The 18,180-nt window shown below is 36.5% G+C and overlaps 1 protein-coding gene across 1 annotated transcript in view; it reads right to left on the bottom strand.

Annotated features, from left to right (window-relative positions):
- The window catches only part of LOC111811402, a 77,759-nt gene extending 64,538 nt beyond the window's left edge, over window positions 1-13,221 (bottom strand). Inside the window, exons 1-6 of the mRNA XM_023698219.1 lie at window positions 12,874-13,221; window positions 12,129-12,232; window positions 9,015-9,149; window positions 8,875-8,925; window positions 1,315-1,409; window positions 1,129-1,246 (exon numbers count right to left, since the gene is read on the bottom strand). Coding sequence (XP_023553987.1) covers window positions 1,129-1,246; window positions 1,315-1,409; window positions 8,875-8,925; window positions 9,015-9,149; window positions 12,129-12,232; window positions 12,874-12,970 — 600 coding nt within the window. The 5' untranslated portion in view covers window positions 12,971-13,221. The remainder of the gene's footprint in view (window positions 1-1,128; window positions 1,247-1,314; window positions 1,410-8,874; window positions 8,926-9,014; window positions 9,150-12,128; window positions 12,233-12,873) is intronic.
- Between the last annotated feature and the right edge of the window lie 4,959 nt (window positions 13,222-18,180).

The raw sequence follows: 18,180 nt of genomic DNA, 5'->3' as shown, positions 1-18,180 counted from the left end.
TCCATCCACATCAATATCCTAACCACATCTCTAAAATTTCTCGATTCATATGCCTAAAGGATGAGTGAGAAGTTTGTATGTCATGGGTCTCATGTAGTAAATAAAGGGTAGCAACGGGAAGAAAGCAATTTAGTGGTTACTTTAATTGAAATTGGCTCAAAAGGAGACATCTAAGTTCATCAATTATCTAAAGATTATCATACTTAGTATTATCACCCAAAAAACAAGGACTCACACTTACCATATTTTCCAATCGAATAGTTCTATATGATTGAAGATTATCTTAATGCCAAAAGATTATCTTAATGCCAAATTCCTTTCAGCTTCATGGGATTACATAAAGATTTTATCTCTGAAGGAAATTTTCTTGTTTTATTTATTTTATGTTTATTATTATTGCAAGAACCAAGCTTTAATTGAGAAGAATGAAGGAAATACAAAGAATTCAGAGAAACAAGATCAACAAAAAAGGGAGTCCAAAGACTAATCCAAAAAATCAAACCTAGATCAAATTACAAAAATACAAAAAGACCCTGTGACCAACACCATAAAAGCATTAAACTTCACCACCTCTCGAACTTCATCACACAACCTCTTCACCCTGCAGAAAACTTAAGGAGCTGCTGGTTTACTGTTTTTGCTTGTTCGGTTTTGGCAGTTTGGGTGCAGATTTATCGTTTTATCTTTTTTGTTTGGTTTCTTAACCATGTTGAGCATGTGGGTTAGTTGCCGTTTTAACCAGTTTAAAGTTGGTTGTCTTTTTGTGGCTGTTGTTTTGACCAAAGGTTTCTTCTCTGAACATTTTGTATCTCTTCATCTATCAATGAAAAAGCTATTTCTTGGTTTAGAAAAGAAGAATGCTATAGTTTAACTTTTCACTTACCAACTAAAAGTCCGTTTCCTACAGAAAAATAAAAATAAGAGTAGAAATAAACAGTTAACAACTATAAAGGTTTGCAAGTTGAACGCTCCAGCCTTAGCATTCTGTGTGTTATTAAAGTTTTTTCAAAAAGCCTGCACATAATTGGATCTTTTCCAATAGTAACACAGAGATCTTATTTCATGTCCAATACATAGAGAAGGGGACAAGGACATTACAAAAAAAAATGAAATGTCTAAGAACCAAACCTTATGAATACGATCAAGTGCACCACCAGTTATAAAAGTCTCCTTCCAATCATCATCTACGGTAACAGCAGAAAGTTTTTCTAAGCTTACACCAGCTGCAAATGGATGTCCAGGATTGCTGCAAATGGAAACTTATGCTATTAAATAAATCAATCAAGCACATGAAGTAGAGACATTCTTTTTTACCTTTCAATATCCTCGTATCTGACGTGGATGTTTGATATCGAAAGCTTCAAATTTCCGATTATTGTGCTGATCAGTGATCCCAACCACGAATTATTCTTTAGAGAAAAGAAAAAAAGAAGGGGGAAAGGAAATTAAAGCCATGCAAATAAAAAAATATATCACATATGCTTGACATCAATTATGAGGAAGGAAAACAGGAATTCCGGGTTCAGGGCCTTCACTCCAAAAATATCAGGATGTAGTCAAAAAACATGGTAAGATGTAAACAAATTCTAGGACTTGAAATTCAGTAGAAACCTAAAAGGATAACAAAGATATAGAATGAAGCGAATTAAGCCTTTAGCTTGCCCCAGTAGTATTGTCTCATCTCAAGAAGCATGCTCATTGAAATGCTTTCCTAGTGTTGAAGTTTTTTTTGATAAAATCTTTCATGATAGACATAAGGGAAAGGTAGAAGTAATAAACCTCACACGAGCAATATGGAAAGGAGAACTACTACGGAAAACGGTGCATAAAGTCATTAGTACAAGTAAAAACCTACAAAAAAGAATGTCCTACATGACTCGACTTCAAAATGAGTGCCCATTGTGCAAGAAAAACAACAAATCATAAAACCATATATTTATACAATGGACGTATACATATCAAGTCCGGACAAAGATTCCCAATATCTTCGAATGGAATTTCACTTTTCCAGGGAGGTAAAAGAGGAGTTACTGAAATTGGCTTTAACTATCACCCCTTCAAAAATGCCAAAGCTAATCTCATTATGGCTTACTATTAGAATCTATGGAAAGATAGAAATCAAAAAGTATTCACGAAGAAGACACATACTTATAATAGGTACTTCGAAAATGTTGTTTACCACGTCATTTCTTGGTATAAATTTTCTAATACTTTCGGAGTCTTGTTATTATGAAAATGAGATGTTAGCGGGAGTTAAAAACTAGAGAGAAAGAGAGAGAGTTGCGACTTCCGAAGCCGCCGTCATGGTTCCTCCATTGCTGCCTCCCTACAAAGTAGCGATTTCCAGAAGCGAAGAGTCGCGACTTTTGGCGCCGTGCCAAGGTGGGGAAGACGTAGAAGACCATAAGGACAACCGCCCCTCCAATCCCACACCTACACAGCCGGCGAGCCACTCCTCCGACCGAAGAAGACCACGACGACAGCCGCTCCTCTGACTTCCAGTGCCAGTAAACGTGTACAGCTGCTCCTCCGACGACGACGCTTGCTCAACCCACGACGACAGCCACCAATAAAAAGCCTTGGAATCCATCTCTGAAGATTTCCTCCTCGGCTTTTCAAAAAGCAGCTAGGTTGCTGTTTTTGCCTGATTGTACCTCCGACAGCAAGGATTTGCATCAACCAGCAAGGATTTCATATGGACAGTAACCTTTGACCCATCAACCAGCAAGGATTTCAAATCCATTTGACTGTAACCTTTGACCCATGGCATCACACCAAATACTTCAGAGATGCAAAATTGTCATTGATAGGAAGACCTATACAATTGAGTTAGATGACAGATACACGGGAACAAGAATCAAGCTATTACAAATCACCCGAGACAGCTTTTTTCCTATCATTGAAATGGGACTCTTTCCAATGGCTGAAAACATCTTATTAAGCACTACTATTGGCTCCATTGAACCAAAAATTCTTCAAGTTGAAACGTTTTCTGGAACAGACCATTTGGATAAAAAAACTCACAAATAAGAAGAGTACTATGGCTGAAATCTCATTATCATGGAAATGGAGGTCTTAACAAACTGTTTGTCCCAGTGGGCGAACAGAATGGTTGGATAGCTTTTTTCAATCTTATTGGAAACTATTCCGTGTTGTCCACTAAAACAACCAGAACAACAACTAAACTCAATATCTCAAAGTAAAAGACAAGACCACAGACATATCCATCGACCTACACAACCCTTGCTTGTTACTAAAAAGTTGTCACAAATGCCAGAAAGATAGATGCAGAAATATGTCTTTTGATTCTAAACAAAAAAGCAACGACGATCAACAACGAGTTTCCCCCCTCCCCCATTCATACTGTATGGGATACGATGGTAACTATCACTCGGAAACATTTTCACGATGACTAGTTTATGATAATCAGGAGCATCCAATGCATACTCAATGTCTTTTTCCAACTAAACCCCTACGCTGTGAAACTAGAACCATGGTCAAATAAAAAGACCCTGAATGACCCAGTGGTTCTCTCTTATAGAGGTTGGATTAAAATAAAAAATCTGCCTCTTAATCGTTTGGACATTGAAACTTTGAAACACATAGGAGACGCCTTTGGAGGTTTTGTTGAGATTGCTAAAAAAACCTCATGGAGAGTGGACCTCATGGAAGCCACCATTTTTATTGAGAAAAACACATGGGGTTTCATACCAGCAGAAGTCCCAATATCATCATCTTCCAAGAATCCCCTTATGGTCAATATAAACCCTTGCTTTAATACAGAATCGTTTGTTGATGTTATGATTGGCTACTCGGGCACTAACCAAGCATGGAAAAGTTTTTGTACCTCAGAGGATACCGAGTTTATTACAGATATTTCTTGCGGCATTCTTGGACCACACCGTTGGTCAAACCACCAAGAAACAACACCTAAAGGGGCCTCTCGAGTACAGCAAGACTCACCACCAAATTTACACCTAACAGAGTGTATGGTCATACCACAAAGGCCCAAAAAGGTAATGACCATACCCATCCGCCATGGACAACCCCCTACCCTCCAAGCCANCCATCTTCCATGCCCCATAAATCCATGGTCTCCCCCCATGAACCAAAGGCCACCAACCCCTCACCCTACTTTCCACCAATCTCCAAAACCCCATCTACTACACCACTTCTTATCCCGACCCACAAGTTGTGACAATATCACCAGAAAAACATGTCATCATCATAAATAACCAAAAAAACCCTCCTCGTCCCCGGAATAAAATTCTCCACGGTTGGCATTGACCAAGAATCAGACGACGAATATGCATCCAGCCTCTCCCCCTCTCCACCGCCCCACTATCCCCCACCGCGGGTAAGCCCAACATCTCTCATCCATTGCTAGAGATCAACCTTGCAGACACAGAGCTTGGCACTCTTTTTCAAAAAAAAAGCAGGATGAAATAGAGGTAGAAGAGAGCACCCCGATATCAGCAACACTCAAACCAACAAGAGCCATCCAAATCTTGGCACCATGGCTAAAAAAAACACCACATGTGCATCATGGCTATTCCATCTAGGAAAAAGAAACCCACTACGGCCAAGAAATAGATAAACTGACTAGAGAGCACTGACTAGAGAGCACTGACCAGAAAGGTTGCTGGCCTCCTTTCAAACATCAATTATGAGAAATCGAGCAAGTTTCAATTGGGAGGTCAGTACCTCTTATGATTATTATCTCCTGGAATGTTAAGGGCTTGGGAGATCGGCAAAAAAGAGCCCTAATCAAGTCCTTCCTCCTCAAATACAATCCCACAATGGTTATTCTTCAAGAAACAAAATTGAATTAGGTTGATCGTTGGACAGTTAAATCCCTTTGGAGCCCCAGACATATTGGTTGGTCAACTTTGGATGCCTTAGGTACATCAGGGGGATCTTAATCATGTGGAACGACCCAACTTTAACCATTTTAGAAGTCACCAAAGGCTTGTACACCTTAACCACACATATTACACTAGCTGATAATTACAGATTTTGGATACAGGAATCTATGGCCATGTAGATATCAAGAAAGACATCTATGGCCATGTAGATATCAATATCTCTCAACGGGCACATGAAAAATCTAGTGGAAAAGCCACCAAAAGCATGAGACACTTCAATAATTTCATAAGAAAAGCCGAACTCATTAACCTTCCCCTCAGTAATGGACTTTATACATGGTCAAACAATAGATCTCCACCCACCTCAACACTCATCGATAGATTTCTTGCCACTGAAGGCCTCCTTGGAAAATTCAGTAACGCGGGTGTTCAAAGACTGAATAGACCTACATCTTATCATTATCCCACTCTACTTTCCATGGGTTGCTATAAATGGGGCCCTCACCTTTCCGATTTGAGAATATGTGGTTGAACCATCCTGAATTTTTACCAATGGTAAAATACTAGTAGAAGAATACACCCATCCGTGGATGGTCGGGGCACGATTTCATCAACAAACTTAAAAGACTAAAAGAAGTCCTGACGAAATGGAATACGGAGGTTTTTAGTTGTATTTCCACACATAGAAACCAACTGCTAACTGAAATTGTCCTCCTAGATCAGATGGTGGAAGCTAGCTCCATCACACTAGTTCAATACACACAGAAAAAGCTTAGGAAAGCAGAACTTATTTCGTTGGCAGCAAACGAAGAGCAATCTTGGAGACAAAAATGTAAAAAACGATGGTTAGAGGAAGGTGACATAAACTCCAAATTTTTCCATCGTATCATGGTTACAAAGAAACGAAAGAGTACCATCATGAAATACTATCCACACAAGGCAGAAGTTTAGTAAATGAAGAAGAAATTGTATCACAATTTGTGTCCTTTTACACATCCTTATACACAAAGGACAATGCATACTACAAATTTCCCCACGATCTGGACTGGAGTCCTATTGAACAACAGCAAGTTGCCTCCCTCGAGGTCGTTTTCACTTAAGAAGAGGTGGGGAAGGCGATTCAGCACCTAGGCTCCGATAAAACTCCCGGACCGAATGGTTTTACATCAGAATTTTTTCAAAAAATGCTGAAATTTTATGAGAGTTGATATCATGAGAGTATTCCAAGATTTTTTTTTGAAACAGAGTTATCAATGGCAACCTGAATAAAACATACATATGTCTGATCTCAAAGAAATTGGATGATTGCACTGTTGCAGACTTTCGTCCCATAAGCCTCACGACCAATTTATATAAAATCATAGGAAGAGTATTATCAGAACGTTTCTAAAAAACGTTCTCCCCTTCACAATAATTGGGCAACAAACAGCTTTTGTAGAGGGGCAACAAATTCTTGATGCATCCCTCATGGCAAACAAACTCATAGATGAATGGGAAAGAAACAAAAAGGAATAGTCATTAAAGCCTTCAACAAGATTGGTTGGACTTTCCTCGAAAACATTCCGATGACAAAAGGCTTTGGCTCAAAATGGCGAAGGTGGATTAAAGGATGCATCTCATCCACAAACTTCTCCATCATTATCAATGGAAGACCGAGAGGGAAGATTTATGCCACACGGGGTCTGAAACAAAAAGATCCACTATCCCTTTTTCTCTTCATCATGGTAATGGACGGCCTCAATCGCCATACAAAGGGCAGATAAAAGGTTTTCATATTGGTAATGAAGACTTGAGCATCAACCACCTTCAGTTTGCAGACAACACAATCCTCTTTTCTGACTTGGTAGATGCCTTTTCCATAAAAAAACATAATTGAGACGGTAAAAACCTTTGAAGGATTCTCTGGACAAAATATCAATCTCCAAAAAAAACAAAAAACAGAGATCATGGGCATCAATATCAGCACAAAGATTATTGAAGAATTTGCTAGCATATATGGTTCTAAAAAGGGAGAATGGTCAAATATGTACCTACGACTACCTCTAAAAAAGGAACCACAAATCATTTTCCTTCTAGAAGATTATATTGAAAAAATAGAAAGAATGTTGTCAACATGGTCATCACGTTATACTTCAAAAGGCAGAAGACTCATCCTAATACAAGCCACATTATCCAACCTCCCTACTTACTACATGTCTCTATTTGAAATGCCACAAAAAGTGGTCGCGGATATAGAAAGATCATTCAGAAACTACTTGTGGAAAGATGATGTACACCTTTTTAGATGAATATTATAAACCTCCCAACAGAAAAGGGAGGCCTCGATCTTCTCTCGATAAGGAAGAAGAACAAAGCTCCCCTCGCCAAATGGATATGGAGATATCATCATGAAGAAAAGGCCTTAGGGAGAAATCTTACAAAGGCTAAATATACTCCTACATCAAACAAAAATCACCCTTCCATCTTCTACAAAAAAGCGTTGGAAGTACATAAAGAAACATCAAAACCTCATCACCAACCGAACTCGCCATAAGGTGGGTGATGGGGGAAGCACATCATTATGGACTAACCCATGGATTGAAAACACCACCTTAGACTTTTGTACAGGCTCTCTCTCAGCAAAAAAGCCAAGATTAAAGAAACGTAGAATGTTGTCAACAAATTTTGGGACCTGAAGCTTGGTAAGAATTTAAAGTATAATGAAGCAACGGAGTGGGCCAAATTAAGCCTTGACCTTGCCCTTGTGGTATTGTTAAACAAAGCAAACTCACCGACTTGGCTCCCCAGCGCTGACGGGGTCTTTTCTACAAAATCCTTGATGATGGACATGGGGGAAAAAGTGAAACCAATAAATCCCACCCTAACAAAGACAGTATGGAACGGACATCAACCTAAAAAGGTGAAGTTCTTCCTTTGGAAAATAGCGCATAAAGTCATTAACACAAGTGAAAATCTTCAAAAAAGAATGTCTTATATCACTCTTTCTCCAAATTGGTGTCTATTATGCAAGAAAGAAAACGAATCACAAAGCCACTTGTTCATGCAATGCACATACGCTCAGAATTTCTGGACAACAATTCTCAATATATTCGGATGGTATCTCATATTTCCTAGGGAGGTAAAGGAATTTTTGGATATCGCCTTAACGTACCACCCTTTCAAGAATACAAAAACCCTATTATGAAAAAACCTCATCATGGCTTTCTTTTGGAATTTATGGAAAGAAAAAAAATCAGAGAATATTTGCAAAAAATACACAAACATACACAAATTTTCGACAACGTTGTTTACCAAGCTATATCTTGGTGTAAACTGTCTAATATTTTTACTTCATATAGTTATACCTCCTCCCTCATTACAAATTGGAAAGGTCTTTTGTAAACACCATGGATTATACATCCCTTTTGTAAATTTCAATCATCAATGAAATTGTCTCTTATAAAAATAAAAATAAATAAAAAAAATAATTTTATTTCCAATAGTCATACCTCCCTCATCATGGTAAATTGGAAAGGTCCTTTGTAAACATTACGGATAATACATCCCTTCTATAAATTTCAAACATTAATAAAATTTGATTCTCCTAAAGCTAGAGATGTAGAATAAATGGCTAGACATCAATATCCTCTAATAAGATTTGGATGTGACTTCGTGTGCAAGTGTCTGAAAAGGGACAAAGTTTCCTACCTCAAATAAATGACCGGGTTTCTACTTGTTCTTTTTATTATTCTTTTTTAGTATTATTGTTCTTTTTGGGGTGGGTTTTTTAGGTGTGATCAGCAATATTTAATCACGATGGCCATGAGCCTCACAAGTAACAACCAATGCATAAAAAAATTACAATACAACTTCAACGTATTTTCCATGAAAATATATCTTAATGTTTCACCAATGCAAATCGAAATTCATTGGCAATTAGTGGAGAAAACTCGATTAAGAACATATAAGAGAAAACTTGCAACCTCCATTCAGGGACCGAAACGACCCATAGTGCATACAGTAGACATACCATTTCTGTCTTCATTCGCTGCATCCTCTCCAAGAGTTTGATTTCCATTTCCTGCTCCATGTTAAGAGTGAGTAAATTAGAAATCTATATGGTGATATGGCTTCTTTGTCCCCAACCCCCCGGGGAAAGAAAAATCTTACCCGGACTCTAGCTTTCTTGACCTCTTGGATAGCCTCTTCACTGTGTCCTTCAACTTCAGTAGCAGGCTCGGCTAATAAGAAAATTCGATCTAAATACACTATGACAGGATCTTGACCAAGTCTGCTCCATGGAACCTGATTTGGAAGACGTATTAATGACATAAAAACCATGTACACAAAAGTCAAAGTTGAAACAATATGACAAGTACTCTTGCAAATAGCCGTATAGCTGAACGGAAATAAGTAAATTCAAAATAACAAGTAAATAAAAATTAATTACCTGTTTAAGTCATAAATATATGTATAACAATCAAGACAAGAGAACCAATCAACGTGCCATGTAAGAGCCCACCAATTAAAAAGATTTTTAATTCTCTGCACCAAAGTGGTATCAGAGGCCACTTTCTCTGTACCGAAGTGGTATCAGGGGCCACTTTAACCCTTACCTTTGGATGGTAAAGGGAAGATAGGAACTTAACATTTTGCTCGATCGGAAGTTACAAAATATCCATTTGACTTGTTAATTTAACCATAAATGAGAGGATTCAACATTAATGCAAAGCATCAACCGATCTTTCTAATAGATCAAATAAATATCATTGAAAGATGAAAAAATTATCAAACAAAAATTCACCCATATGAACATAACTACCAAAACTAAGGTTTATAACTTATTTAAGAAGTGCAAAATACTTAATTATTAATCAAAATGATTTTTATATGTTTCTCAGTTCCAAAAATCTTTCTTATAATATATCCATCAATACCAATATTTCTGCAAATATGAGACCTTCACATTTTCACCAGCATTTTAATCCTTGGTTACAAGATGTTGATCTTAATATTCAATGGTGCGTCCTTTCTCAAGAAAGATTGAAAAGAAGGATGGCTGCAATTGAAACACTGATAAACCTGAAGCAATCCATCCGCAACTAAACCTAGCAAATCAATGGCACAGACCTTGCCCCAAGAACCGATCAAGTAGATTTCGACCCGGCATAAGCAGAATGCTTAAATTAGCATGGGAGAAGAAAACCCATCGCTTAAAAATTTCCAAGGGTACATGACAACAAAGAAGAGACGGGATAATCTACAAATGAATTTTTAGCTTCAAGAATTCAATAAATGGGTGGAACATCCTCAGACAACTTCAATTGAGAAAGTGTGAGCTTTTGAAAAAGACCAGCAGCAAACTAGCAGTGAAATAAAAACCTTGGGAGTTTGTTCTTTCCAATACAAAATTGCATCTTGTGAAAAAAATAAATAAATAAACATGTACAAGATTTCTTCATATGCAATAACACACCAGAAAGATCAGAATGTTCAAAATCACACAAATTAAAATGGGCAATTGCACGTGGTGGGAACTGGGAATTTCTTCACTGTACATGTGCATATATTTGATGGAGAATATTCAGTCAGAAAGTTATGAACTGCTTTATAGAAGGTAGCAAATGACAAGTGAAGAACGTAGGTTAACATACCCATCAATTTACTGCATAAGCACTAAAAATACCTTAGCTCAAGTTGAAAGCCAACTAATAGGTAGTGTACACATTAAAAGAAAATAGACGTACGTCCCACTGACAAGCTAACTGAATCTATTCCACCAGCTCAAAAGGCAGACAAAAGAACTCACTAAGACCACTACAAGGTTCAGCTCAGTCAGGAACCTGAATTCCAAGCTCAAGTAGATCTGAGAACCAAAAAGATGCCCACAAATCCAGAACTCAGCATTTCGCTCAAGACAGCAGAAAAACACTCAAACTGTTCTTATAACCTTCTGCAACCAGACAGAAATCAAGAAACAAGAAAAAAGAACCATACACGAATTCAAACATTGGAAAGGGATTAGATGAGGGCAAGTTGACTACAGAAGCAAATAGTATACGCCATAAGCATTTTACAAAAAGAGGCCAATGAGGAAAGTGAAGGCAGAGAAGAGGATGAAGAAGTAGATTATCCTTAGAAGGAGGAGATGAAAGATAACCATTATGCTACACAATCCACCAGTTTCTACTGACACCTAAAGTAGATCCAGTACCACCAAGGCCATGAGATCTTCCAGACCCCAATGCACTAATAGCAACAAGGTCTGGCAAGTGCTTGCAGACAGAAGGAATTGCAAGAATCAATCCTTACTATTCATCTTCCTTTCCCTACCCCCACCCAAACCACCAACAGCATGGAATATCATTTTGAAAAGAAAAAAAACATTTGATTGATGATATTGATTTGATTGTTTGAAACTTGTATCCAGCTTTTGGTTCTTTTGGATGTCTCACCTTTTGAGTCAAGAACAACGAAACAAAGAAATGGAGCCCATGAAAATTTCTTGGGTGGAGTGGTGGTTAGGTCAAAGAGTTTCAAATACTGGTATTCTCAATAGGCATCCTTGGAGATTACTGTTATAGTATTTGGCAAGAAAGGAACCGCCCGATCTTTCAAGATAAGAAGCTTTTGTTTCATATTATTTTTTATGCTATAGTTCTTTGGTTGTATCTTGATGTAAATGTTCTCCTCTCTATCACCACTATAGGTATAATGCTCCCCTTACCAACTGGCGAGATTTTTATGTAACTCCATAGGGGCAATGCCCCTCTTTTGTAATTTCATGCCATCAATGTTAATGCTTCTTATCCAAAAAAGATTCTCAACAGACTGAAATAATTGTTTAACAATCTTTCTTGGCAGTCGACACAATTGGCTATAAAAGCTTGTCAATTCTATTGTAAAAAGATTTTCCTTCAATAATTCTTCTTTATTTCTCTGCACCAAGGATGAATCGTTGAAACTTAAGAAGTCACAGAGCAACTCTTTTTATACAAATAATTAGAACATAGTCCCAATATGTAACATGAAGTGCACTCTCCTGATCATTTTGGGCTTTAATAACCATCCAGTTCAAATACATTGATGCCTTTCAAATTTCAAAGATTCATGTTTACTATTCAGCTTCAATTTTCTTCTCCTGCTGATATGTAAGTTTTGGTCCATAATCTTTCCAATCAGGGAGTTAAAAAAAATTATAAGTCTAATTAAACTATTCAATTTTGAAGGGAAATCCCAATATGAACTAATATTATGGACTGTGCTGATGGAAATTTCACAAACCTTAATTTTAACTGATCCAAGAAATCCGGCTTTAACTTTCACTGGCAACTTCAATGCATTGAGTGCCTCTGGCTTCAGCTGCATATTTGTTAGCTCAACATCACCTGTGAGACAGTAACAGAAACAAGTAGAAATCTCAATCAAAACCATAACGACTTCAAATACATACAGGATAACAAATAGAGCTTTGCACACATGCTTGACAATGCAATGCCCCCCAAATTATGCCAACCGTTTTCAAATTCAGATATTTTATGTAAAATCTCGTACTCATAAAAGTTTCCAGATCAGAAAGAATTTTTTATGCTCCTACCCGCAATTCATAACCAGATACAGGTAGAAATCATGGACTTGACCTCCTCGTTCACTGTCTATTGTTAATATCAAATGGCGCTTAATCCTACTAATATCCTCTACCCGAGCGCGATGCAATGCCTTGTAAGTGTTATATCCATAGTGGAATAACAGTAAGGTCCAAATTGAAGAAACGTAACTCACTAATTCATCGGTAACATAGTTCAATCCCACTAGCTATCTTCCTAGCAAACTCAATGCTATCCTCTCATTAGCCACCTTACAACTATTCCGAAGAAAAATTACATATTCTTATTGCCTAAAGTAATAAAACTTTCAAAACTCGAACCGCCAAAGATCAAAAGCTCAATATCTGTAGACAGTTGGCAGAAGTTCCTAAAGTAAAACTCATGAGATGGAAACAGCAGAAGTAAAATGAAATGAATCCAACCTTGCCATACACTGATCTTTAGAGCCTCCTTGTTGAGTCCTCGTACATAATTTCCAAGGTACCTCTGCAATAAGTACGCCACTTGATCCTCCAACATGTTTCTGGCTTCTCAATACGATTCTTGTACGTTAATCTACAAACCAAACAGCAAGCAGAACAAACTTAAGATGAAGAAGAAAAAGAAGAAGAAGAAGAAGAACGAGAAGCAATTCAAAGTCAATTCGATATTCATTCTCAGAGACGGGATGATCCGTTCGAGTCACGGCGTGTTCCCTGCGAGTATTTAGAAAGAAATCGCCACAGTCGACATATCGTATACATTTCCCTCGAGTTTCATTACAAAGGAAGTGATCGGAAGGATTAAGAGTTCTGACAACGTTACAGATCGACGCCACGTGATGTGCATGTGGGTAAAATTTAATAGAAAAGTCAAACCTAATAGCAGCGTTAGTGGTGGCAGCAAGGAGCATACTGTGGTTCTGTTTGCAGGTGATTGTTACCAAGATGACTTGATCCTGACTCTTTTTACACCTGGGCTGAAATTACGTAATTGCCATTAAGAGAGGCGGTGGAGGCTGCTGACTGGGAAAATGGCCCCAGTCTCTAGAACCGAAACAGAGTGGATAGTTTTGGCCCGTTTAGGAATGATGCGTGATCTGCACGTGATCTTTCAAATTTGTTAAATTAAGCAATCAATTTTCGGTTACGAATCTCGCAAGTTAATTAAAATACCCTTTAATCTCACGTATTTTTTTCAAAAATATATAAAGTTTAATTAATATTCTTATACTCTCAAAATATATATATAGATATATTTAATTAAAAAAAGTATCAGAACACCCTTAAAACTTTAAAAAAAATTCTAAAATATTTTTTTATTTTGGAATAAACATTTAATAATTTGTTTTAAATAATATCTACTTTTAAAAAAAAAAAATCTAAAATACACCTTGGCAAGTTTTGAAAATTTTATTATATAAAAACTCCAAAAATACTTTTAAACTTTTTAAAAAAATTAAAAAATAAAAAATACTCCTAAACTTTTAAGAGTAATATTAAAAAGTTTGAAAATAATTCATATATTGACCCTAATAATTTTTTTAACTTTTAAAACAAAATTGAACTGTACTGAAGAAGCTTTTAACATTTCAAGAATATTTTTAACTAAAGTAGTTAAAAATATTTTTTTAAAATAATAATAATAATAAGTATATTATAAAAACTTTTAAAAATTTATAAATAAATATATATATATTTGGTAGACAAAGCAGACATTTTAATTTTTTAGGGTAAAAATATTTATTTTACCACGAAATCCCTCTAACTATGGTATGGTCACGATGAACATATGCTCAAGATGATTCTAGGACTGCAAATTTGAGGAAACCCTACCGTTCTCATCAAACGGCTTATTTGAATGTCTATTTTGCTTCTCAGGTTTTTATTTGTACAAGACATTTTTTTTTAACAAAATAGTTTACCAACTATTCATTCTCTTCTCTTATACATAATTTAAGGACAATCTCAGTTCTATTGATCTAAATAATTAGTGAAGTGTTGATCATCTAGTTGAGTAAAGTGGTAGTGAAGAGATACGTTTTCCATTTCTCTTTCTACCTTTAATAGTTTAACGATAATTGTGATCGGTTGTCTTTGTTGTTACAAATCTGGAGGCGGTGAATCTAAGAACGGATCATTGGGGTTATATACTGTGTCTTCTTCTTTGAGTTGAGATGTTTGGCTAAAGCTACCAGTAGCCTAGACTTTGAGTCGAGAAATTCAGTGTTTTACTTCTTTCACGTATCATGTAAAGGGTGTTTCTAAAAGTTATTCTTGGACGGTTTTTGTTGCTGCGTGGGTCTAAATATACTTTTCTCACCATTTTATTTTTATCATCTTAAAAATTTGTTTGAATTCTTCGAGGAATTTGGAAATAAATGAAAAAGCGCAAAAAAAAAAAAAAACACATTATTTATATTTTTCATGCACATACTGATGCGTTTAATTGGAGGCATTATAGTTGATATCAGAGACATGTGAGTTATTGGCCCACCACGCTTCCGTTGCGCCACTTTGATTAATTTATTATGAATGACAAACTAATTTTAAATTATATTAATCATTTCGATCCCTATAGATGCATTTAAAACCATGAGGCTGACCGCGATACGTAACGAGCCAAAGTAGACAATATTTGCTGGCGGTCAGTTTCGACTGTTCTGGAACCTAAATCATCATAGGTGAGTTCATCTCAAGGAATCTTATTACCATGTTCTTCATTGAGAATGATAGTTATCGTTCAAGAAAAAATACTTTGAAATTTCTTCCATGAAGCACATCTTCCCTAATAAAAAAGGTATTATCAGATCTTTTCATAACCTTAGTTACACACATATCTTTGTACCATTAAAAGTAGCTAACTTTTCGCATCTTATTTTCATAAGAATTTCCACAAGCGTTAATCATAGTTTTCTAGTTCACCTACGGCAAACTTTGAGACAATCAATATATAAAAGGGTATTAATGGCTCTTCAACCCTTATATCATTCTCCATAACTTGAGACATCCTAGCTTCATTTTTTATATTTGTACTTTTTTTCTATAATAGTATGATTGAGCATGAATATGATTCACTTTCAAGATGCCTTGGTGGTGAAATGGTAGACAAGCAAGACTCAAAATCTCGTGCTAAAGAGCATGGAGGTTTGAGTCCTCTTAAAAATGGGGGTAGTAGTATCTCCTTTTGTTCCTCAGGCTCGCCCTTTCAAACAGATCAAGAGGCCGCACATTTGAAGAATTATGACCGTGACACGATGCACTGGTCGGAGTGGCCTTGAAGGTTTACAAAAATTTGAAAATAAATTGATAGCACTCGGCCAAACTGTCCCAACAAATGTGTTTGGAACCAAGATAGTCGAGCTATCTCGAGACATGAGATTACATCATGATGCATGGGTCATGTGTGGTAAACTAAATTTTGATTTCACACAAGTGATGTTTAAATGTCGAAGGTAAACCTTGCCTAAGGTCTGACAAAGCCACAAAGTGGGGTGAAAAATGTGAATGGATATTGAGTACCCCTTAAGGTTTTTTGCGAGCGTCAAGATCATGAGATCGCACGTTTGAAGAAGTATTGACTGTGAGACACGCGGCACTGGTCGGAGTATGGGCCCACCAAGCTCATTAGAGCCACGTTTTGATCTTGGGACCTATGGGTTATGGGCCCACCAAGCTTCCGCTGCGCCAATCTGATTATTTTATTATGAATGACAAACTAATCATAGTGATATTAATTTCGAATGATATTAATCATTTTGATCTCTAGCAAATGCCTTTAAAACCATGAGGCTGATAACAACTACGTAACGGGCCAAAGCGGATAATATTTGCTAGTGGTGGGCTTAGGCTGTTACAGAACATAAATCACCATAAGTGAGTTCATCCCAAGGAATCGTATTACCATTTTCTTCATTGAGAGTGATAGTTATCCTTCGAGAAAAATACTTTGGAAGTCCTTTGATGATGCGCATCTTCCATAATGAAAGGGTACTATTAGATTTGTTGTAACTAAACCTTAGTTACAAACATATATTTGTACCATTGGAAGTAAGCTCACTTTTCGCATCTTATATTTATAAGAATTTTTTCAAGGGTTCATCAAAGATTTCAAGTTCACTTATGGCAAGATTTGAGACCGTATATAAAAGGGTATTAACAACTCTTCAACCCTTATATCATTCTCCAAGACTTGAGACATTTCAGCTTCACTTTTGACATCTGCACTACTTTTTATATATTTGTACTACTTTTTCTATAGCAGTATGAGTGAGTATCCTTCGCTTTTCTTCGTCGAAGATATGCTTCTCCCACATGTCTTTGATTCCTCTCTGAAACCAAGTTATAATTTGAGAATGACATGATCAAATTTACCTCAGAGCCTATAATAATATTTGGGTCTCTCAGACTATTTATATTTGTAATAGTTTTTTCGCGAGTGCAGATTTTTCTAAATTTTTTCTTCAATCTACTTGTCTTATAATGGTTGAGAGACTATTGTTTGAGAAGTTATTTTAAGGTCGGTTATTTTAGATATCCTTCAAGGATGGAATGCTTTGTATCTGATTAGATGTTAAGGTTCTTTGTGTGAACATCATGTTAGAAAGGATATAAGGATCCTTGTCCAATAAGAACTGTGTGATCTCTCTAGAGTTGCACTCCCAACAATCATTGTGTGATCTCTCCAGAGTTGCAGTCCGAACAATCATCACCATGCCTGTTTGCAAGTGTGGTGAGGGTTTCGTAGTGACACTTCTGATTAAGGGTGTTAAAATTGGTATCAAAGCTAGGTTTCAATCCTAGGACATATGGGTTATGGGCCCACCGCGCTTCTGCTGCGCCACTCTAATTAGTTAATTAATATCATTTCGATCCCTAGCAGACGTGTTTAAACCGTGAGTCTGACGATGACACATAAGGGGTCAAAGTAGACAATATATGCTAGTAGTGGGTTTTGCTGTTACATAACATAAATCACCACAAGTAAGTTCCTCCCAAAGAATCTTATTATCATGCTCTTCATTGAGAGCGGTATTTATCCTTCAAGAAAAATACTTTGGAACTCCTTCGATGAAGCGCATCTTCCATAATGAAAATGTACTATCATATCTCGTCATAACTTTAATTACAAACATATCTTTGTACTACTGGAAGTAGCTAATTTTCACATCTTTCATATTCATAAGAATTTTTGCAAGCATTCAATATAGATTTCTAGTTCACCTAGAGTGAAGTTTGAGAAAGTATATAAAAGGATATTAATGATTATTCAACCCATAATTTTTTCACCTAAATTAGAACTTGATTTAGCTGCTCCTTCCAAAATGAGTAGAGACATTCCAGCTTCACTTTCACTTTTGATATTTGTACTACTTTTTCTATAGTAGTATGGTTGAATATCCTTTGCTTTTCTTCGTTGAAGAAATGCTTCTCCCACCAGACTTTAAGTACTCCTCTGAAACGAGAAGTTATAGTTTGAGTAATAGCATTTTGTTGATTACATTTATGACTAAATGATCAGATAGACCATCTATATTCCACTCATGTATGCATGATGCTTCATAGGTAGATTGAGTTATTTGAGTTTTTTCTTCAAATGGGAGAAAGAGGATTTATGTTTGGACTTTTGTCCTTTAATTGAAACAATTTTGCTAATGACATCTAGTTTTTTGGACATCTTTTCTTTCCAGGAAAATCCCTTTTGAAATTTTTCAGTTCATTCTCATTTGGTTCATTATGACACTAAAAGTT

The sequence above is a fragment of the Cucurbita pepo genome, chromosome LG15 (genome assembly GCF_002806865.2).
Source record: "Cucurbita pepo subsp. pepo cultivar mu-cu-16 chromosome LG15, ASM280686v2, whole genome shotgun sequence".
Taxonomy (NCBI): domain Eukaryota; kingdom Viridiplantae; phylum Streptophyta; class Magnoliopsida; order Cucurbitales; family Cucurbitaceae; genus Cucurbita; species Cucurbita pepo.
Note: the sequence above shows the minus strand (reverse complement) of the source record. Positions and strands in the feature narration are given on the sequence as shown.